The sequence below is a fragment of the Anomalospiza imberbis genome, chromosome 2, assembly GCF_031753505.1.
Source record: "Anomalospiza imberbis isolate Cuckoo-Finch-1a 21T00152 chromosome 2, ASM3175350v1, whole genome shotgun sequence".
NCBI lineage: Eukaryota > Metazoa > Chordata > Aves > Passeriformes > Viduidae > Anomalospiza > Anomalospiza imberbis.
In genome coordinates, this window is record NC_089682.1 from 56,395,394 (window position 1) to 56,418,711 (window position 23,318).

Consider the following 23,318-nt stretch of genomic DNA (forward strand, 5'->3'; position numbering starts at 1 on the left):
TTCTTTTTTGTTTTTGACACACACTCTCAAGGCCTGAAAAAATTCATACTTTTGTGCTGACCAAGTTAAAGGACCTGTCAGCAGAGTCCCAATATGACTCTGAAGTGAGAAGCTGCAAATTTGACCTCCTATTGCTAGTATTTCCATTGGGATCTAGGTCCTGAAAAATCCTTGAGAAGTTTCTTTTTTTTCACGCAACGTACTTATTGATAGCTCAGAGTTTATATGAGGGGACTTCCATAGAACTGTGACACTCTTTATTTATCCTTATGGAGTGACTTTTTTTTCCCAGGAGTTTTTCAAGCCATGTTTAGTTGAAATGGCAAATAGTATTTTTTAAGCTATAGTCTCCTACTTAGTCACAGTGTGATGTTTTATGTATTGCACAGTAAACTGTATTAAATAACATATAATGCAACATTTATTGCTAGAAAAAAGAGTAGATATAATTGGATTCAGAAGGTTGGGTTATTTCCTTGCTCTTGTATTATTTTTTTTCTGCTCCAAATCAGGCTATTTTTGTACTTGTTTGTCATTGTCCCTTTCTGAGGGCCTGAAGAGTAGCACATTTTAAATATAGTCTTTGAGTTGGAGATCAGTTTGTTTCTGAGGAAAAGTATGTCTCATGCTGTAATCTTCATGAGTAAGATCTCATGAATCTTTATGCTCTCATATGTAAGGAGTAGACCTTCCTTTCCAGGACATTTGATTTTTTTTGTGGGTTTGTATGTGTTTTTTGTGTGTTTGCATATTTGTTTTATGTTTGGATTTTTTTTTTCTTTTTAAATAAATGCTTATTTTTTCCTTATTTAAACATTTCCCAAGAGATTTTCTAAATTGGCTAGTTACTTGTGTCTTTTTATGTATATGTTCATGTGCCTGAATATACACACTGAAGTGATACTTAGTTGGTGTTCCTGCTTCACATGGTAGAAAGGGGAAGCAAAGGGAGGAACAGTTGGACTTCTGCAATAAAGTCTAGCTCAGGAATGCAGAAAGCCCAATGCATCTTTATTATGTTTGGGTAACTTAATATGAAAAAATCATGTTTTAAAACTTCATTTAAAAACAAACAGAAAACGTTAAAAAAAACCCAAACTTTTCCCTTGAAAATTAGGATGTGGAACTAGAGGATATCCACGAATATGTGCTGCTTGCAATTATAATTATTTTGATTGCTCCAGTAAATAGCAGCTCCCTTGAAATGTCCATCTTTTCCATGTATTTTAATGTTTTCTTTGTGTTCGCTTTTTTTTTCCCCCAAAGAGCTTTAGTTTTGGTCAAATTGAAGCTGATGTTTATTTTCATCCAGGCTATAAGTGGAAGACTCCTTTGACTTTTGTCTATGGTATGACCTGTGTGGGTTATAAAATTGTAGTATCTCCCAGTCTAGGTAATCTTCTAGGTACATGAAGGTAGGTAAATCAAATTGAGCCCTACAAAGTTGGTTAAAGGTAAGAAAAAACAATTGATTGGGGATTATGAAGGGTTAGAGAGTATCTGCTTGCCACTTGCACTTGGAAAAAGTAGCTATGTATGGAATTGTATGTCCTCCTTTGATAGCAGCAGTGGTAGTGTTGACTTTCAAATTGGAGGTGTTAGGCATTGCACAATATCAGTGTTCACAGACTTGGTGGTCTTGCATCAGTCTTTTAAAAGGTGCCTCTGAACTATCCTAAATAATGTTTTAAAATAATACATAAATATTCTCTCTACAGAACACAATAGAACAATTATTGTGTTATATCGGAATTAAATCCAAATTTAAGTGACTAGAATCATCATTAATAATATTTGTGGGGTGGATCCCTAAGCTTCAAGTATTAGCTTAATAGGAGGAGATCAAAAACAAGGTGTTGGGCTTATCCGGGGCAGCTCTTGAGAAGAGATGGCAGAATGGTAACACAAATGGTACACGCTGATTTCACTTTTAAATTCTGGAGTCAGTCATTGGGATGTGTGTCATTAAACGGTATTTTTAGGGAGACAGAGATTGAAAATATAGAAACAGACACCTTCTCCTCTCTCTCTCTCTCTCTCTCTCTCTCTCCTACTCACACTCTTTCCCACTTCAGAAAGAAGCCCTGGAATGCTCTTCTCTGCTATTATTATATGCAAGTTCTGAAGAAGGCATACAAACCCCTCTGTTGGAGCTTCAGCACTAACTCCATGCACTAGAGGCCAGGGAACCCGGGATATGTCACAGCAGGATGGCCTGGTTCCTGTTTTACAGGTCCCTCCTGAGAGCAGGAGCTGTAAACCACCGTAGTTACAAACCACCTCACTGTGTCCGTGCTGACCAGAGCTAACTGGTTCAGCCTGCAAGCGTGAACTTCCCTTGTGGACATTGACGTTGGATGCAATTTTACTGCTGTTTCCACTCTTGTGTTTGGAATGGACTGTCTCAATATCGGTGGTTTACCGATGACTAAAATGGTCTCTACCAGAATGTCACATTAATCTGAGTATATAAATGTCTCTGTTTTGTGTTTTAATCATTTTGTTCCTCAGTGAAAGTACACTTGTTCCAACACTGAGTTGAAAGGATGAACTTTGAAAATAGCAAACTTGAATGCCACATGGCTTACTTTCTGCATTTTTTACTACCTATTTATATTAAGTTTCCTGGTCTTCTGTCATGTGTTAAGGACAAGTTAAAGGTCTTCTGTGTCTTGTAATTTGCACATTAGGATCACAATGGACTAAGACAATTATAACATGTGCAGGGTGAAACTGCCTTGACTATGGCTAGTGAGTAATCAAAGTAGGTCTTTGAGTCTTCTCTGTCAGAGAGAATTCTCCTGGGGGACAGCAGGAGACAGTTTATGACTCAAGTATGTACTTGGGATACAGTAGCCAAAATTCCACATGAGCTGAAAAGACCAGGTACTTGATCACTTGCTGTATTTCAGGTAAAGTAGTGCCTCAGTTTTCTTTTACTGGTGTGAGACAAATTATTCTGTGTTAGAGTCTTATTTCATTAAATCATGAAAAAATCTTTTGCTAATAGAACCAGTATATTGTAAGAAAAAAGTTATTCTTCTGGTTCTAAAGTCTTGTTCAAGTTGATTTTCAGGGAAAATTCTTAGTTCTTAATTAACTCCAGCAGACACATTAGTGTGTTGTGTTTACCTTGTCCCTCTCCACAAAACCCCAAAAAACCAAACAAACCCAGAATTGTTCCAGGAATGCAAATAGTCAGGCTAGTAAAGGAATTGGTATGTAAACTTGACTGAAATCCATTGTATTTTGCTGGTTATTTGTCACAGTGACTGTATTAATTTATTTTGAAGAACAGTGTTCCCTAGGTATTTCTTCTGAAAACATAACCCAGGGACTCATTGGAGGATATTGCCATTGTTCCTGTGTTATTTGAACTGAAGTGAGGAACTGGATGAAGTATAACCAAGCACTAGGATTTTAAGTTCAAGGGTGTCATGGTTTCCACAGAAACAGCTAGTTCTATCATAGTTACCGGGTTAAATGCGTATAGGATTTTGCTTTTTACCCCCCTTTAAATAAAATTTATGTACTTTTTTGGTTTTCTCTTTCTTTTCACTTCATGTTTCTGAAATTTGCTAACTAAATTTTTAGCAGTGCAAAGCTGCCTTAGCCGTTCCTTGTTTGAGAAGGCAGTTGAACATAAAACCATATTGGTCTCACTTTGTAGTAATCTAAAGGTGAGTGTGTCATTGGAACTGGTTTGAAGTTCACCTTAGCCCTGAACAGAGTGACGCAGGGTGCTGTCACATTTACCTGCTGTCGTGTTGGGATTGCCCTACTTTCACAAGTAGTTTGAACAAGTGATGCAGCTGGCAATGGATCTTCAGAGCTGTGTTCATTCACTTGGACAATTTATGTTTCTTCTCATTTTCTGTGTCAATCTTTTTTTCATGATACAAAGTAAATTTACTGCAGGTACTGCAAGGTGCTGTAGAGGTAGAGCAAAGGGGTTCTGAGGGTTGCCAAGTGTAAATTTTAGGTGTTCAGTTGAGGAAGTTTGGTTAAGTTACCTGTATTTCCTATAAAGTATCTGGTGAAAATGAGTATCTAGAAGTGTGATTCATGAGAGCTGTAGTTTATTTTATCAACTTACTCTTGAAGAAGAGTTCAAAATGAAGGATCTCTTCTCTCTTATTGAAAGTGCTTGCACAGTTGGGCTACAAATTTATACTTTTGCTCTCTTATTTTCTTACCTTGGGCACCTGAGTCCCTCTACCAGCTAGTCTCTTGGCTGAGAAGGAACTAATATCATTATTCTAGATGTGTCTCAAATTCCTAGAAAGTTCTGGAAGTCTTCAGAAGGCTGCTTGGGGAAATTATTTTGTTTCAATGATCATGAGCTGATACAGTTAAAAACAAATGGAAGAATAAACAAAGCAGGAGTATATGTAAAGTCTTTGGATTTCAAGGAGGCAGATACTGATTAGACTAAATGTAATGTATTAATAATAAGGAGTGTATCTGAGGAATTTGCATGCTTGGTGTTTCTTCAGGTTGAAGAAATTAAGTTATAAAATACCTGCATGCTAGTTTAGTGAAAAGATATGAGGAGAGACTTTGAACTTGACAGATGAGTAACCATCTCGGGAAGGATGCTGAGAAGGAGCAGAGAAGAAATAATAGAATAAAATTATTTCTATTATTAATGATTTCTATTTATCCAAATTAGATCATGACAGATTCATCAGCCAATTTTCTCTGGAAGGAGAGAGTTTTCCACATGAGGGAAATGCAGAAGAGGTGTAATCTGCCTAGACTTCAGTGAGTAGTTGATGTTGCGTAGCAGGGGATCAGCTGGGGAAGGCAGGCTTTGATTGAGTGTGTGACTTAGGTGAAGAAGATATTGAGTGTGTGATTTAGGTGGTAAAGTATAGTGTTCAGGGTGTAAGTGTCAGGCTGTCAGTTATGCTTAGCAGAATTCCTTAAAGATAATTTTGGGACCAGCTGTTTTTGTATAATTTTCATTTATGCCTCTAGGACAAGTAAAATCAGTATGCTGATGAAACTTGTTGATGATGAATAGTATAGAAGATGATGTGGTGTTGTGTGGAGATGGGATTATCTCAAAGACTTAATTAGTAGGAACAGAATTAGTTGAATTACATAAAAATATCCTCTACAATATGGGTGGTTAAAAGCTGTATTTTGAAATGCAAGCTTGAAAGTTTATGTCATAGAAACAACTGGACTAGAGAAGAGCATTGTGAGATTACTGCATTACAAATGTAAGACAGTTATGATGTTTGCAATTGAAAATGGGAGAGGCTTTTGCAGTCGGTTTAAGGAGGTTCTAGTGTCATTTTACAAATTCCTGAAATACTGTGTATCATTCTAATTATGTGTACTTAAGAAAGTTTAAACAAAACTAAAGATATGGATAGGGATTAAAGTGGATTGTGGAATTGTTCACTTTGGAAAGGACCTTGAGCAATTTTCTAGCCCAAGATCCTGCTAGAAGCAGACTCAACACTGAATTCAGACCAAATTGCTTGGGGCTTTGTTGGTTGGATCTTGAAAATCCACGAGGCCAGAGCTTCCAGAGCATCTCTGAGTGACCACTGTTTTGAGATCCTCAGGGTGAAAACCTTTTACCTGATCGCAGTTCAGAGTCTCTTGTTTGCATTTATGACCATTTTCTGTTGGTCTTCTGTCTTGGACCTCAGTAAAGAGGTCATGTGGTAATTTAGGCATGGGAAGGATGCTAATAGGTCCCCTCCAGGCCTACCAAGCCCAGCTCCCTTAATCTCTATTGATGTGCTTCAACATTCTGAAGACAGTGTTCCCACTAAGGGCCAGCCTTTTAATGAGGAGAACCTTTGCTTCTTAATTTTAGCTAAGTGTGTCCTTGTCTACAGATGCAGAAGAAAACCACCAAAACTGCAGGTGTTTTTTTTTTTGGCTAAAGCATGGTGTGTGTGTGACATCAGTGAGTGTATTTATTCAAGAATTAATTTAAGCTGGGAATGAGAAGAAAGCACTCAGTGAAACAGCTACAACAGACTTCCAGGACATGTGAAAACTGAAGTTCTTAATTATATTCAGGTGGATGCATTCCAGGACTGACCTGGTGTACAGAACCTGCAGGTTCCTGCTGACTTGGCTTGTGTGATGCTGCTGTGATACTTAGACTGTTATTTGGGCTTGGTTCAACCTTGTATGTAAATCTGGTGGAATTCAGTCACTAAAATGGGGCTGGGAGGTTTCTCTTTTGCCTAGAGTCATTAGGAAACCTTAAAGTGTCTTTAGAGAACCAACTTCTTACAATAATGAACTTGAACAAGAAAGTAAGTGTATTGGATGTTGAGGAAAAAATTGTATTCTGTATGTATTTCAATCTTAAAACAGCTAAAGAAAAGCAGTTAGTTAAAACTTGGGGCTGCATTTGATGCAGTGATATGAGATTTTTCTGCATTTTAATTGTAAGTTGGGGACCAGTCTTAAGCTGCTACTGGAGCATAAAATTGATAACCAACTAGCTTGTTTAACTGAATAGATGAGAAGTCAAACATTAAGAAATGAGATTTCCAACCTACACAATGTTTATTGATGTTAAAGTGACTTCCCATTTATTTAACATTAGCTGTGAAATTAGAAGCACTGTGGCACTAAGACATTTTGTAGGTATGCCTTAAAGAATGAACAAACTTTGCAGATGCCTAGAACAAAGAAAACACAACTTACTCTACGTCAGCATATATGTGACCCAAATTTCTCTTCCAAAAATTGTAGTCACACTTGTTACTATAATCTTTTCATATAATTTTATTTTTGGGTGGTTTTCTGTTTGGTGGGATTTGTTGTAGTTTGCAGAATATAATCTACACTGAAAATTTTATGCAGTGCAACTGATGGAGTAGTTACTGGAGCTGTGATTATGAGATTGGGGTTGGGGGGAGAAGGTGAGGTTTGCATGCTCGAGATCACAAACAGAATGTGCTATTACATAAGAGTGCAGAGGGGATGTAGTCTGCAAATTGTATTTAATCCTCCTTCTGATACCTTGACTGCCCTTGACTGCTTTCAGCAGTGAGGTGCCAGTTGTTACTACAGTGCAGAAGTGTGAGGATATGATCCTTATCACTTTGTTGTAGCAGAAGTCTGGAACTCCCTTTGGTACCCTGAAAAAAAGAAAAAAAAAACATAATCAGGACAGTTGTTGTAACATGCCCAGTTGAAGAGCAAACTTGTCAGGGCCATGAGAGCTGCAAAAGTCTTTTGCAACCAAGACACTTGACAAGAATAGGTGGAGGGGCTTTAGGCATACAAGGAAATGAGACACAACCTCCTTGGCAGCTTTTAAGGTAGGAAATAGAATAGCTAAGATTGCTAAGAATCCTTTCTTAAGTTGAAAAATAAAATTTTGAAGATTTTGCTTCAAAATTCCTCTACCTAACCAAGACTTTTTTCTTCACTTTGAGTACTAATGTATACACATATGCTCCTATCTTTTCTTTTTCTTCTTTTAGTTCTGAGGTTTCTGGAATTTTGCCAGAAATGTTTTTTTTTTTTTTTCAGATATCCTATAGTTTATTTACAAGATTAAGTAGTACAGCAGTTGCAAGTTGTTAAATTTACCAATATTCTTGAGGGAAATGAGATTGGATTTTAAATTTAGAGGCAAATTTTGGGATTATTTGCTTCAAACCCTTTGGGGTAGTGTGATATGCAACTCAAGACTAAGATTCCTTCAAGCCAAGAGTAAAAAACATAAATATAATATATATATATATATATATATAGAGAGAGAGAGAGAGAGAAAGAAACATGCAAACTAAATGTGTCAATGGCATACTGCACTATAAATAAGAAAATATTTAAATCTTTAATTGGAACAGCTATATCTTTGCACTTCATGTAACATCTACTTGACTGACTTAATTCATTTTGGGCTTCTGCTGATATGTGATGATTTTTTAAAAATGAAAATATTTATCCTGTGTTTTACACATACTTTGTAATATACCCTGTAAAATTATTATCTTATCTCAATGTGGCTTTTATATTTCATCATAAGACTGTAAGAAATTCCCTCCCTCCCTCCTTCCTTATTGGGGAGGTAGAGGGAAAACAGGATCTAACATTTTTCAGTCTTTCCTACCCCTCACCCCCACCCAGGTTGCTTATATTGATTTTATGGTGTATATTAACTGCAGAGGTATAATTTAATCAAATTTGCCTGGAAGCCAAGTTAGTTTTTGTTATTTTTTTAGTGATATTCATCTCCTTTCTGTATTCACTTTAGTGTGCCTGGTGATCTCAAAACTCAGTAGTGAGAATAAAAAGAACTATGTCTCCCTAATGTTGTGGTAGAAGAAGAAGAAGAACTTCACTTCTATGTTAATGCAGTGTCATAATCATACTTTTAAGTGCCGAGCAGGACTAATCTTTTGGGAGTTTTTTAGTCATCTTGTAGGATACAAACCAGATAGTTCTAGGGAGTGGATGGTTTGGTGTTATGTCTACTGCCTAGGAAAGTGTTGTCAAAGCAGGTAACTCCCACCGCAGCTAAACTACACACAGATGAAACAAAATAAATCTTCGATAAATTATATAAATTCAGAGTTTGGGAACTGCTTAGCCAGAGGGAGCAAGTTAAGGGGGGTGTCTCACGAGCCAGCTAGAGTATAGGAAATGGATATGGGGAATTGGAGTGAGAGGTGAAAGGGCTGCTGGTGAAGAAACTAAGGTAGGCACTGGTGCTGAAAATTTGGGGTTGGTTTGTTTGTTCTTTTAAACAGGGAGCCCATTCCAAGCACAAGTAACAGTTTGTGATGTGGTCTGAACTTCCTAAATTTTTGGCAGTATGTTGGTATTTTAAAAAGGTGCATTAATGCTTAAAAAATAATTTAAAATAATGAGGTATAAAGAGAGTGGAATCAAATGCAGCACACCCCACTTCCAAAAGCTGGAGTGTAGCAAACAGATGAACTTACTTTCTACATGCATATTTTTATAGTGTCATCTGAATATGTTCTTAGTAACTGTCGTGACGCTGTTTTGCAAACTGTTGGTTAAACAGGAGAAATTAAAAAGTATTAGAGGAACTGTGTGTCTGTGAGCCTCATATAAAGGACCTTGCTGAGAGTGGAGGAGACAGCTCAGAGAGTGCTTGTTATTAAATTCATTATGAAACAACTGTCAGATCAATTTTGATGTTTCCTAATTCATTTAATGACAAAGGTAAGTGTAAAGACGTCTTGCTGCTAGAATTCATTGATGCCATGAAGTTTGAAAAGTGCTTGTAATGTAGAGAAGAGGAAGAACTTTGGGGGATTTCTTAAGTCCAGTGCCCAGACATGGGGGAAAGCTGAAACATCTCTGTGATGCAGAATACTTTACACCTAGCCTCCTTTCTCTCTGAGGTATGGAGTAATAGGAGTGGGATGAAATTTGTAGCCATGTGTTTTAAGGTGATACAGCCAAGATAAAAGCTTGGAGGCTGAATAATTGAAAGGATCAAAACAGAAAAGGGTGCAAAGTAACCAAGGAAACAGCATGGTGCAGTTATGAAGAAGGCATATGTGCTCTCGGGACACAGTCACAGATGTTTCCAGTAGACAGAGGAAATTACAGGTGGTGTTCTACAAGCATCTGGTTAGACATCATGTAGTATGCTTCAGAAATTGTCATTTATTTGAGGAGAATATAAAAAATTGTGCAGAGACAGGCTCTTGGGATGAAAGGAGGAATAGGTGTCTCACCAGAGAAAGCTTAAAGAGCTTATCTAGGGTAGTCCAGCTAAAGAAACTGTTTATGTGAGTGTTGTCTATACGTACACAGGTGGAGACAGTAAAGGGGGCCAAAATACTGAAACTGAAAGACAATATAAGCAAAACAACACCTGAACGTAGTCCAACTCTTTGAAGCTGTAGTTTCATCACAGTAGTCAGGTTTTTGGAGTAAACAGGAACAGTAGAAATTGATCTGCTTTTACTGCTAAATATTGGTCAAATTTGAAATAATTCCTTAATCACTGTGGAAATTCCAAAGACAACAAAACTTTATTGTGTATAGCCAAATGTATTCTGAATTTTCAAGGGTTTTTTTTGGTTTTTTTTTTTTGTTTGTTTTTTTGTTTTTTTTTTTTTGTTTTTTTTTGTTTTTTAATTTGATGCAGAAAACAGTTTGCTGGATTCCAACAAAGAAAGCTTTGTTGCAACTTACCTAAAGTGAGAGCCCCAGCTTGAGAGTGTGACTTGGAAAAAAGCATCCAAGCAGTTAGTCTGCTAAAGTCTCACTGAAACTTGATGAAACGTGGGTTTGTAGGTCAAAGTACAACAGCAGCTACACTCCTGCTTGCCATGGGCATTGCTAAGTGCTAGCTACCCAAATGTATTTTGTGACCTTGCTAACAGTTGCTCGAGGAGCCAAAATTTAATCACTTTTGCATTGTAAATAATGTCATAGTGAGCTCTTTATATGTGTTATTCTAATGCTGTATGGAAAAGAAATTCTATTCAGTAGTTTGCAAATAAAAGAGAGGAAAATGATGGCTGAAGGTGCTGGTGGTTATATGGAGGAAATTAATCAAAGAAAAATTATGGTGTGATGCTATTACTGTGTTGCATGTGGATCTCACTTTGTTTGTGGTGAAAGACAGTTGTGGGACAAAGTTTTGGATTCAGAAGACTGGCAGAGGGATTCAGGAAGGCAGCTTTGTGGCAGCTGGGAGCAAGGAAAGATGCTGTCTAACTCTCTGGCATTTTGTAGGAGATGCACTGGCTGAGATCAGGAGGCAGCATTCTAGGGCTTTTGTTTAGGCTCACAGGCTATTCAGGTGCAGATTTTGATAGTTTAATTCTCTCTAAGTTAATTTTTCAGGTTTGTATTTTTATTCTTCTTTCAGGAGCTATGTTATTTATGTGTCATTGCTAGAGTATGTTTCTACCTTATTGAGAGCTATTTTTACTGGCACAGTTGATTCAATCACTAACAGAATCTTCTGGTGTTTATAATCAAAAATACCAGCTGTTAGAATTTAATCTTCCTAGATTATGGGTATGTGAACAACATTTTATTGACCTCTTTGACCCTCTTTTTAACATATGTTAATATGTTAAACTCTTTTCTCAAATAATTTGGATCAGTCTTCCAAAACCAACAACAGTTTTTAGTAACTGTAAAAAATAAATAATTTGTCTCTGTAAACTTTCCTAATACTGATGTTTTGGGGTTTTTTTACCAGATAAATTTGCGCCTCATCTTGGTAAGCGGGAAAACAAAAGAGTTCCTGTTTTCACCGAATGACTCTGCTGCAGATATTGCAAAACATGTGTATGACAACTGGCCAATGGGTGAGTAGCAGTGTGGCTTTGGCTTTTTAACTGGTGAGCAAGGAGATTCCCTGTATATTCAGACTGAAGTGTCAGTAAACTGATCTCTTGCTCAACATTCAAATTAAGTATGTTTATTCACTGGACAAAGATTTATGTAGAAATACAGGTGTTCTGGCTTCTTTTTCACAGTTCCTTCAGTTAGGCAGATTTTTAGATGTCAGGACTGTATCCTACTTTATTTCTAAAATCTGCTTCCCCAGATTGAAGTACTTCTTTCCCCCTATCTTTAGACGCTTTTCTTTATCGATCGATTTAGAGAATCTTTAAGTGTGAGGAAATGTTGGCGATATAAAACCTCTTACCTGAGGACAGCTAAAATAAAACATGGGAAGTCACAGGAATGCATTAGTGAAATTGAGTCTGAAGTACTTTTTCCTTACTGCCTTATCTTGGAAAGGATCTGTAATACTGGTATTTTTCTAGGAAGAAAACAAATATAAAAGCCCATTTTAAGAGACATTAGAAGACTGGATGTTGTTTGTGTAAATATACTTGATGTCATACAGGAATACTGGCTTTGGAAAATGGACTTGAGAATTTAAGATGTGTATTCACATATGTGAATAGCTCCCCAAAACAAAGTGCTTCTGTTCTCCCCGACTATGATTTCATGGGAAAATAGCCAAAACACAGACATAGCATTACATACGATGAAAGAAAATGCTTCTTTTGGTACAGGACTTCATTTGGATTACTGTTTTGGTGTTAAAAAGACTACTATTGAGACAAGCTAAAACATTGCACTATCTGTTTCTGTGGTGCCTTTGTCAAAGACATATGGTGGATGATAGTTTATGCCAAAAAGTTAATGGTGATAATCGGTATTTTAGGCCTTAAACTGGTCTTTGAGGTCAGGAAAAAGGTTCAGTTTGCTCTTTGATTTGCTGGGCTGCAGTATTATGTATTTAGTAAAATATGTAATGAAGGAGGAGGTTTTAAGTCCTCTGAAGTATAAGTTACAGATGTAAAACGCTTTAAAAATAGGTTAACATAGCTTCTGTGCTGTACATATTTAATGTGTGCCTATAACATAGTTGTCATAACAAAATGTTTTTTGTGTACATTTATGTGAACTGGTAGAGGCAGAACTGGATTTTTTTCCTTACTCAAGTTTATGCTCATGAACATGTGATGTCACGTTCAAAGTCTTGTGAAGAGCTTGAAAGTTACAGATTCTGAGTTTAGAGCTGGGAAGAAACCCAGACCTTAAAGTCTATTCTTTAAAAAACAGTAGAACCAGACATGGGAACCTCAGTTCAAATACCTTCTGTCCTGAGGGAGTGCTCTAAATTTTGATGAATATTTAATTGCTTTTGCAAAGAAGAATAGTCTTAATTTAAAAGGGGAAAAAAAAAAAATCTTTCTTCAGAATAGCACATAGATTTTCACAAACATTAGCCCATTAGCAGTTTTCAGACTGAGAGTGCTCCTCTTTGCCAATGGACAGAGAGATCTTGATGAGGACTAAATTTGCCTTGAAACAGAGATGTTACAATTGTTTTTACCACCTTTTTGACTTGTCGTGATCTTGTGGGGAAAAAAAGGAATGAAATAACCTCTGTCACGTGCTGGCAGGATTAAGGCAAACCTCGCCCCACCTCTTTTGGCAGCACAGTTGTTAATTAAGGATCTCTCGACTTGCAGTAGAAAATGCCAAATTTATTTTAATGTATATTATCTAGGTAGGTTACCTGTTCTCTTCTTCCCCTCCCCATTTTCTGCTAAATAATGTTAACTTCTTTCTTGTACACCAATTATCTGAACTTAAAAAAAGAGGTAGATTCAGTGAGTCCTTGGCTCATTTACTCACTGGGGGAAATTAAAATTTGAATTCATGTCAGGAAGAAATGTTTCAGACTTCCAGCCAAGAAGCAGAAATTAAAAGGATGGGTAACTTGGCAGCTTAACAGTGAGAAAATACCTGTGCCAAAATCTAGTCTGTCTTCTTTTGGTTGTGGTTTTACATCATTATGGCACTGTCAACTGGCTGAATTTCTCCTCTTTACAGCCACATTATAGTGGAGTCCAGACTGTATGGAGTAAAAAAAAAAACAAAACAAAACTATTATGGTAGCAGTGCGATAATTCAGATCCTTGATGTAGCCCACTTCACAGCACAGCTGAATGGGCATGTGCTTAAATTGCAAGACAATTGAATCAGACCCTAAGTGGAAATACTTGAAATTCAAATAGCTTTGGTTGCCTAATTTGATCTAATCTTATAAACCAGGCACATGGGAGCACCTGGGAGTGTTGCACATTCTACTGTTGGTACCAGCCTTGCTCCCACCATGGTCTGGGGCTGAGATGGCTCCTGCTGCCCAGTCTCTGCCTGCTTGCTTTTTGCACCAGATGCCTCTCTATACACTCTGCAGCTGTGGCTTTTGTTTTAAATGCTTCCCATTCTACCCTTTTCAGTTCTTCTCTTTTTGTGGTGCCAGTTGCTATTTGCCTGTATGTTAATTGTGTGTTCCCAGTGAACAGGTTGGTTTCTGTGGCTTGTCCTGATCCCTTGCTGAATATTGATTTTGCTGTATAAACACTACAAAAACAGAAAGAGAGAACATTTGTGAACATTTGTATCTGGTCATCTAAGAAACAGAAGACACTGTATTCCCAGAGAGACCATTTAAATTCAACATTTCAAGGCTTTATGATACTTGTTCTGAAAGCAAAGTGCATATTTATTTGTTCTTCACATTGTGACAGGGAATGGGAAAAGAGTAGGAAACGACCATTTAAGCTTATCATTTATTTATGATAGCTTAAGCATTATAGGAAAATGCAAGCTTGCTTTTTTTTTGAACCACCGTTTGCCACATAAAAACATTGAAACAAATGAAAACACACGTAAAAACAGATGAGCCTTTGAGAAACTCCTTAAAATGTGTTGGTGAGTGTATGCTTTGAGAGAGCCTCTGTTCCAGCTCTGTGGTGCGGTGGGGGGGCTGCTCAGGTCACTGCCCCCTCCAGACATGGAACTGGTTGGATCTGGCCACCATCGAACGGCGCTGAGCTGCCTCCGGAGCTTTTTTTCAGTGCTGTGATCTCAGAGTCCTGTTTCAAGTGACCCATCACATGTGTGCTTGCTCTGTGTGCAGCAGCTTCCCGTTGCTGGAGAATGGCTCCAGTTAGTCAATTAGCTGGTGTTGAGGAGTATGACTTAGGAAACCTCAGAATGGCCTGGATATCAAGATTCAGGAAGCAATTTGCATGTATGAAATATTTTCTTTAGGACTTGTGTATGTGCTTAATATATCCTGCAGTCTGTGACATCAGTAATATTTTTACTTGCAGACATAAAATTACGTGTTTCAATGCCCAGGGTTAAATAATAGATTCAAGAATAGACTTCAGGAGTGCTGGCCTTGAATTATTTTCCTGTACCTTCAGCCTGTGTTCTCTCTTTAGTGTTTTATGCAAGAGTCCTTTCCCGATTTTCTTCCTGGGTAAAGGTGAGAGAAATAACAGAAGGTGTTTTTATTACAATGTAACTGTGGAAAATCTCTCTCTCTCTTCAGATTGGGAAGAAGAACAAGTCAGCAGTCCGAATATCTTGCGGCTTATTTATCAAGGGAGGTTTCTTCATGGCAATGTGACATTAGGAGGTATGAAAATAATTTTCATTATACGTGTTACAGTTAGGTAAAAGGGGATATTTATTTACAGTTCAGTGAATACTGCTTTACTGTTCAAGATCACAGGATGGCCTGCTTTATACTGCTGTTCTTGTGCATAGAGTGACATTGTACTTTATTGCATATTTTTCCATCTTGTTACCACGAGCTGTTAAACTTTGCGAGGTGCCACCTGCTAAGTCAAGTCTCCTCTCACACAAAGAAACTCTAGTCCTGCTTTTATTTGTTGTCTTTTTAAATGGAATATTTTGTTCCACTTCTCTTACGCTGCATTTGCAGGACAAGCTACTTAATAAATATCTGAAGTATTTTAAAATGCTTGATAAACTTTATGATAATTGTTCAAACAATACTTTAAATCTTTGTGCAACGCAGGAAGACAGCCTGTGAATGAGAATGAGGGGAAGCATTCTTGCTGTCCAGTGCTCTCCCAGGGATACAATTGCATAGTTATGCGAAAACAACAGTAAATGGCTTCACTTCGTTTGCTAAGGAAATGCAATTCAACTGTGCCCCCTCGTGGCAACTGTTTCCCCACAATTACGCATTTTGATGGGAACCCTTGATAGAGGTGTGACACACATTTGTTAAGTCATCCCTCCTTTTCTAGGTAGCATTTGCCAATGGGAATATCAGCTGTATCAATGACTAAACAATATGAGACTCTCCATTCTGTGCTAGTTTAAAAACAAATTAATGCTCCTACTTTGTATGCTCAAATTATTTATAGTTTGGTACCTGAATGGAGTACAGAAAGGAGAATATAATATAATATAATATAATACAAAATCACCAGTTAATTATTTTTGAAGTTAAGAGTAATCTGAAAATAATATTTCTGGACTGCTTATGGTGATGTTCCATGAAGAATTGACTGGGATGATGTAGCTATTGATTCACTTTCTACCATTCCCAGTGTTGCCTAGTGATGTACTGTTAGATTTACTCTCCACGTATATAAATTTTTAATGCTTCTATATATACAAACAAGATCATTGTCAGCTCAGCTGGAAGAAACCTGAAATTTTTATTCACTCTTTAATTTGTATTTTTACCAGGTGACAGTGAGTGCAGCTAGTAGCAGTTGGAGTAGAGTTGAAAGACAAATGTTAAGTCTTGGATCATCTCTGCAATTAAAGATGCTAGTCTTACCCTACATTTCCAGGCAAGGATAGCTACCTGGGACTTTGCCATTCATCTGAGTGCTGCTCTTTACCACCATTTTTTTTTCCTTTTAGTGACATTTGTCTAAATCTGAGAAAATGTTAAATATTTGTTTAATATATTTAATATATTATTTGATGAGTTAAACTGAAAAATAATAGCTGCATGCTGCTGACTCATGCATTAACTTTGGTCTATGAATTTTGAACACTTACTTGGGTTCAGGGCATTTTAGTTCATTCTTAATCACTCATGTGTTGAGTTTTAATCATCATGTTATTACCCCAAGGATCTTACATATATATTAGTGTTTTTCAAAAATATTTTTGTTGCTGTATTGTTTTAAGAAAACAAATCCCTAAAACATTGGCCTAACTTCAGCACTAATGAAGTTATCAGGAGTAAGATTACACAGCTGAAAGTGGAACAGGAATTCATGAAACAGCCTGAAAAGACTCTTACTGCAGTTTGTGTTGTTCATTAGAGGTAAACTTAAGTGAACTAGTTACCTTTAAAAGGGAGGTGAAGGGGGGAGTTTATTTAAGCAATTTTTATATTATGTTTCTTAGCTTAACTTTCATTAAGCTTTTCTAGCTGCAGTTCTCTTCGACTGAGTTATAGCACTTAGTGTTATATTTGCTTTAGATGATTAGGAAATATTGACTGGAATTTGGACCTCCTGAAAATCACTTTATCATCTAGTGAAACAAAAGTTTCCAAGGAAACAGTTTGGTGTTTTTCTTTTTAACTGGAGTCCATTTTTGTTCACTTTTACCTTAATGTCTGTGTAGTGGCTTATCAATTTGAGACTCCTATAAACTAAGATGGCTCGAAAAAGAGAAATTGGTAGGAAAAAGTGCTTTTGAGTGAAAAGCTTTATTTTCAATAAATCATCCCTTGTGATACCTCCTCTGAATGGCCTGTCACTGCAGGAACAGCAGAGCTAATGGCACTGGGAGCAGTGTGGAACAGACACCTCTGTAAAGTTGCACTGCTCCTGCCTGCAGTGCTTGAGCCACACTGCTTTGTTGTGTCCTGCTTGTGCAGAGGACTGGGGAGTTGGCTGTTGAGGTAGAGTCCATTGTTCAGCTTCCAACAGGAAATTTAATCCTTTAGCTAAATATTTGTTCTGCAGTTTGCATTTCAAATAATATTAATTAGGGAAATAATACATAATCAACAGTTCTCCATTTCTTGGTAGATAATGGTAATCAGCAGCGTTTGCTTCCTTATTGGGGAAGGGAAGTTTAACCCACCATGTGCCATCCACATTCCAAAAGGGGGGGAAAACTAAGTCCTGACAATAGAAAATACAAAGCAACAATGGAATTGAACAGTTGGGAAAGGAATTAAATACAAATGGGGTAAACTGAGGGAAAGGGGTGAGAGCACAAAGAGGAGAGCAAGAAAGGATTACTGAGCATAGGTTAGGCTGCTCAGATGCTGTCGTGGTGCTCCAAGCAAGAAACAAGTACTTGTGTAAACTATGTGAACTACTAGCTGAAATTAGTTAATACAAATATTAGCATAGTGCTACTGGATTACTGTAAGTAGTTAATCTCCACAACTCACTAATCAAGTCTCCTGAATTGTGTTGCTATTAGGAAAGATGTTCCCAATGTGATTATTTTGTAATTCAAGAGTTTCTGTTGTGAAGACAATCCTTTTCCATGGAGTTTGCAAAGACCATATTAACAATGTTAAGAGTTTTCAGTTGTATCATGGTATCAAGTACACAAAATACATCATCTTTGTCAGATTTCAAGTTATAAACATCATCTTTGTCAGTTTTCAAGTTATCAATAGCTTCTAGTTGCAGGCAGAGGCAGTGCTTCAAGTAAAAGAAGCAACTTTCAGATTTGCCTTTCCATAGAGATGGCTTTTCCCAAAGTACAGCTGCTTCAAAGAATCTTGTGGAGTTCTGTATCACTTTGTGTGCTTACATCTGTGGTTGAACTGGTGTTTTAATAATAATTTGCATTTATTTAAATAAATATGTAGGCAACGAACATGATTTAATAATGATGTTGTAGTGGGGCTTTTTATTAGTGAATCTTTAATCTATGCTGTAGTGATTAAAACAGAGAGGCATTTTTCGCTTCAGTTGCCTTCAGGTTTATTGCCCATTCCTTATTCATTTATTCACTTAAAATGCCATTTCATTGTATATGAAAATAAAATCTGTAACTTGAGTTTGATAGGACAAATCTACTCAAATCAGAATTATTTGTGTATTATGGATTAAATTCTTGTTAAATTTATCACTGACTTTTTTTCCCACTGTAAAGTGGGAAGGACAGAACTTTTCCAGAAGACCATGTTTGCTTTTTATTTCTCAGAAAAACAATCTAGGAAGATACTCTAAGTATACCGCATATTTATATACTTAAATTGGAATGTAGAAAAATTGTTATTTTAGTTTCAGACACAAGCACAGTGAATTGTGGAAAGCACCATTTTTTAAAAATTTGTGTTGCTAAAGCTCACAAAGGCAGCATTGTGAGAAAATTTGTAATACTGTAAATTTGATATTTTCCACATGCAGCTGATGTTACAGATTAGTATTAAAAGGAAAGATGCAGACATTTTGTATTTAGAAAAAACAATGTCATGGATCAAAATATGTTATAGGAAAATCTGTTTTCTGTAGAGGCTCAGTGTTTTGATATCTCAGGAATAACGATTTGGTGGCTGCATTAGCAACTTTTTTGCATCCTTATCATTAAAGAGTGCTTAACACCTGAGTCTTGGCATGAATGCCCACTTCACTTATTTACTCAAAAGAGGAAAGCTAAGTTTCCTAACAGGAGTATCATGTCTTTAAGAATGCAGTGTTGTAAGTGACTGTCATCATGCTCTGAGTCCCTGATTTACCAAACTTCAACCAGTAAGCGGTTCAAACCTAACAGTATGAACTTTTGAATAGGTGCTAATCCAATTATAGTTAGTTTCAACTGGGTATTTTGGAGAAAAAAAGGCTGATATAATGTGTTAATAACTCTCCCTTTCTCCTTTTGCAGCATTAAAACTTCCTTTTGGCAAAACAACAGTGATGCATTTGGTGGCTAGAGAGACACTGCCAGAACCAAACTCTCAAGGTAGGCTGGGCACTAGAGGAGTTTCTTACTTGAGTACATGGCAAAGGGGTCAGGTCTCTTACGGGCTCTTTGAGTATTTCATAGTAGAGAAAAGTCAAGTCCTTGTACTCTTATGTGAAGAATTAATGGAATGCTTTTGTACATGTTTGTAGAAAACTAAGAAATTAACTTTCTGGTTTAGCATTTTTATATAGTGCAGAAACGTACTCAGACCTTAAAAGCTCTTGTTTTCATTGTGAAAAACTAGTCCTGATTTATTTTTCAGTTATGTATGCATGTGTATAACAAGAAATAATTTTTTTACTGGAAATAATTAAGAACAGACTTGTATTAAGCATACTCTCACACAGAACAGCCTCTTGCTTTAGAAATTAAATGTAAGTAAAACTTCCCTCTTCTTTGCAGGTCAAAGGAACCGTGAAAAAACTGGAGAAAGCAATTGCTGTGTAATCCTGTAAACCCTGTTAGCTTTACCTGCGAAGTGTGATGTAATATAGTCTTTGTCTTTCATGCTGCTGGAATAGAAGAGGCCCTACCTTGCTTCAGACACCTGTAGGAAGAGCCTGTCTGTAAATCCATGGAACTGAAATAATACATGAACACTCATTAGTCTTTTTAAAAAAAAAAAAATGAATCATCTATGAACACTTTAATTGTTTTTTTTTTCAATTCCTCCTTTTGTTGAATAATGTTACAGTACATCACTTTTTGAAAGAATTCAGTCTCCAGAAAAGTTTGTGGTTTTTTCCATAGCAGGAATCTTTTTGCTACCACAAAAATCTGCATTAACCAGATCTAACCAGTCAAGCTTTTTAGATTCAATTTGCACTAAATATGGTTGACAGTGTATTTCTCCTCAACAATCTCTAATAATATTTGAGACAACTAGTAATAACCCACAATGTATAATGCAACACTGGAAAATAGTATATTAATAATTAAAACAAATCTCACTTATGGCCAAATCAAAGGAAAAACTGTTAAGTCAATTCTACCTAAGTCAACCTCGGTGGCCAAACTGGCACAGAATACTAACTAAACCAAGTCTAACTATATATCTTTCATTGCAACAAAGACAAAATACTATGTGCCTGTAATTTAAAAGCACTCTGTAGAGGGCTGATGAAACTGATTTTTTGTTACTGTGTGCACTCCGATCGTGTGTTAGTTGAGTGCTTATTCAGACAGCACAAACAAGTGCAGAGAGTGCATTTCCTAGCCTTAATATGGGAGGGGTAGTTTCCTGTAGTTCATAGGCTTTTATTATTGTGCATAAATGTTAGAAAACATCATTTACTAATCAGTTTTATGTATTTGAATATTGGCAGTTGGTGTTTTTCAGTCATTTTTCTCATCTGTACCTTAGACTTCAGTGTCATGCTTACTCATTAGAGATTTCAAAAGAATTATTAAAATTTAAAAAGCAAAAAGACAAACTTCTGCCATAGTACTAGTTTTGTTTCTTTACGTAATCTGCATTTGGTATTAGTGCTTGCAATGATATTAAAATCAGAAGCTGATTTTTGAAGGCATACATAATTGAAAAGGATGCCATTCTTTTATTTCATATCAATAATTTAAATGTTGATATGCTAAAGAAATTTGCACAGCACTAAAGCATGAGCTAGTTTCATCTAAACCTGTAAAAAATAAAAAAAATAAAAATTTAAAAATATAAAAGATTTTATATTTTTTCACTGGGGAGGAATTCTTCCTGGGTGAAATTACAAAATATGTGTAGAATATATTTAATAAAAGTCTTATAAAATACATAACTATAGAAGTTAAATATAGATTGGCGTGTAGTATAATAGAACAATATTCCATATAAATAGCTTTAGCCTTTAAAAAACTGAGTCACAGGTTGACATTGTGTTCTGTACTTAAGTGTCCACAACTCTTACAGATGTTCTGTGTAATCGTTTTTCCGAATGATTGGCATCATTCAAATGTAAACAGGTTATTTTATTCATTGTTACTGCTTTGATGAAATGCTTTATATGCAGTAGATTTACAGAAATATTGTTCATACTGATCAGAATTAAATTTGTATAGAGCAGAGTTTTAAAACAAATTGTAAATAGCACTAAACATTTTCTTTCTGCAACCTGTACTGATAGACTCTTCTGTAAACTAAATAAAAGAATATTGTAGTGCATTTCAGTGGTGTTTCAAGGGTTGTAATTGGGTTGCTTTTAATAGTACTTCTTAATCTGGAAATTAAGTAAGGACTCCATTTTATTTATTTTTAAAAAAGGAGGGGTACAAAGCTTGCTGAAAAACGCTAATGGGATTTATCACTTAAATATTTGTTTTCCCTTCACTCCATAAGTGGTCTGGAAGTCTTTCTTCTGTTGAAGAGCAATGTGAGCATGAGCAGTTACAAATGTGCAGCTGCATCACACCCTTGTGTGCCTCACAGGAGCCGTGTGCTCGTACTGTGAGGTTTTGCAGTCTTCATTTGTTGATAGCAGAGAGCACGGACATACCCCTTGAGGTGCTGGGAACTGAGATGACACCATTGTGTGCTCGTTACCAAAATTAATCTTGAGAGGAGGCATTTCCTTCTGCTCTGCAGTGTGGTTGCTAAATAAGAAACCATAGGGACACAAGCCTTCTTTAAAAAGACAAAAGTGTGATAGACTTCCCTTGTCCAAAATGCTGACCACCCAAGTAACACAGACTTAGATGGGAAATGGCTATGAGAGCACATGAAAAAGAAATGGTCTGAGATGGACACGCTCAGTTAGTTAAACAAGTCTTTCAAATGCATTGATTTTGAAAAACAAATGCATGAGATGTAATCCTGGTTTGAAAAAGTAGCCAGGTACTTAATAGAGAATAAATACATGAAAATCCAGAAGCTTCCAATTAAAGTATTTGGTGAGGTTCTGTAGCCAAACTATGTGGAATTCCCTTTTGTTATGATGAATAAGATGCATATATGCACATGTCCAAGCAAATGCTTAAATACTGCCTGGCATTTAAAGCATGCCAAAATGATTCCTGCAGAAAGTGGATAGAACAGTTTACCTGAATTTTTCCACCAATTGTCAGAGTTCTGCCCTTGGAAAAGCATTTCTGTTGTGGTGTGAGGAGGGTGGAAAACTGGGGCAGGGGGATTGCTAAAAGATGTGGGCTCTTTTCCTAGTGTGCTTTGTATTGTGGTTTGTGCATTTGCCAAAACAAAAGCAGTAGCTCCTAGTCCCACATTTCCCAGCCTAGCTAAAGCTCAGGCATATGCTTCTCTTCTTTGACTGGAGTAAAGTGGATACTAGCAGCCCAAAAAGATTAAAGCTAAGTCTTTGCAGGGTCAGGCTGCTGGATGGTCTGATAATGCACTGAAGAGTTTGACATTTTTTTGATTTGCACTGCCAGATGGAAATGATCTTTTCCCTATGCATCAGTTAATAGATGTCATGAGGGAGGACAGGATGATCTGGAGCCCTTCTCATTCTGAAATACCATGAAGGGACTGCATCTGTCTCCTCTGCCATTGTGTGTGTGTTATAAACAACCACACACCTGAGGAGTGATATTGTGGCCAATAGCCCAGAGTGCTGTGCAGCCCTTCAGAAGGACCTCGACGGGGTGGAGAGATGGGCAGAGAGGAACTGTCTGAAATTCAACAAAGGCAAATGCAGACTTCTTCCCTTTGCAATAGCACAGGCTGATGGAAGGAGCTCTGTGGAGAAGGACCTGGGGGTCCTGGTGGACAATAAAGTGCCCCTGAGCCAACAGTGCCCTTGTGGCCAAGAAGGGCATTGGTGTCCTGGGGTGGATTAGGATGGAAAAGCAATGCCAGCAGGTCGGGGCAGGTGATCCTGCCCCCCTACTCTGCCCTGGTGAGGCCCATCTGGAGCGCTGTGTCCTGTTCTGGGCTCCTCAGGACAAGAGAGACATGGAGCTCCTGGAGCAGGTCCAGGGGAGAAGAGCAAGGATGCCTTGGGGAGGGGAGCATCTCTCTTACAAGGAAAGGCTGAGGGAGCTGGGCTTGTTCAGCCACCAGAAGAGATGACTGAGATATGGGACATCACCAGTGTCTGTAAGTATCCAGAGGGAGGTGTCAGAAGACAGAC

General features: G+C 37.1%; 1 protein-coding gene across 3 annotated transcripts in view; it reads left to right on the forward strand.

Annotated features, from left to right (window-relative positions):
* Window positions 1-21,397, forward strand: part of UBL3 (ubiquitin like 3) — a 56,498-nt gene extending 35,101 nt beyond the window's left edge. For 2 of the 3 annotated variants that reach the window (XM_068181176.1, XM_068181177.1), the window contains 4 exons: window positions 11,189-11,297; window positions 14,861-14,947; window positions 19,162-19,239; window positions 19,645-21,397. In XM_068181176.1, the coding sequence (XP_068037277.1) occupies window positions 11,189-11,297; window positions 14,861-14,947; window positions 19,162-19,239; window positions 19,645-19,697 (327 nt within the window). In that variant the 3' untranslated portion in view covers window positions 19,698-21,397. Of the gene's footprint in view, window positions 1-11,188; window positions 11,298-14,437; window positions 14,555-14,860; window positions 14,948-19,161; window positions 19,240-19,644 lie in introns of those variants that run through there. The other variant, XM_068181178.1, reaches the window with a different exon arrangement.
* The last annotated feature ends 1,921 nt before the right edge of the window (window positions 21,398-23,318 follow it).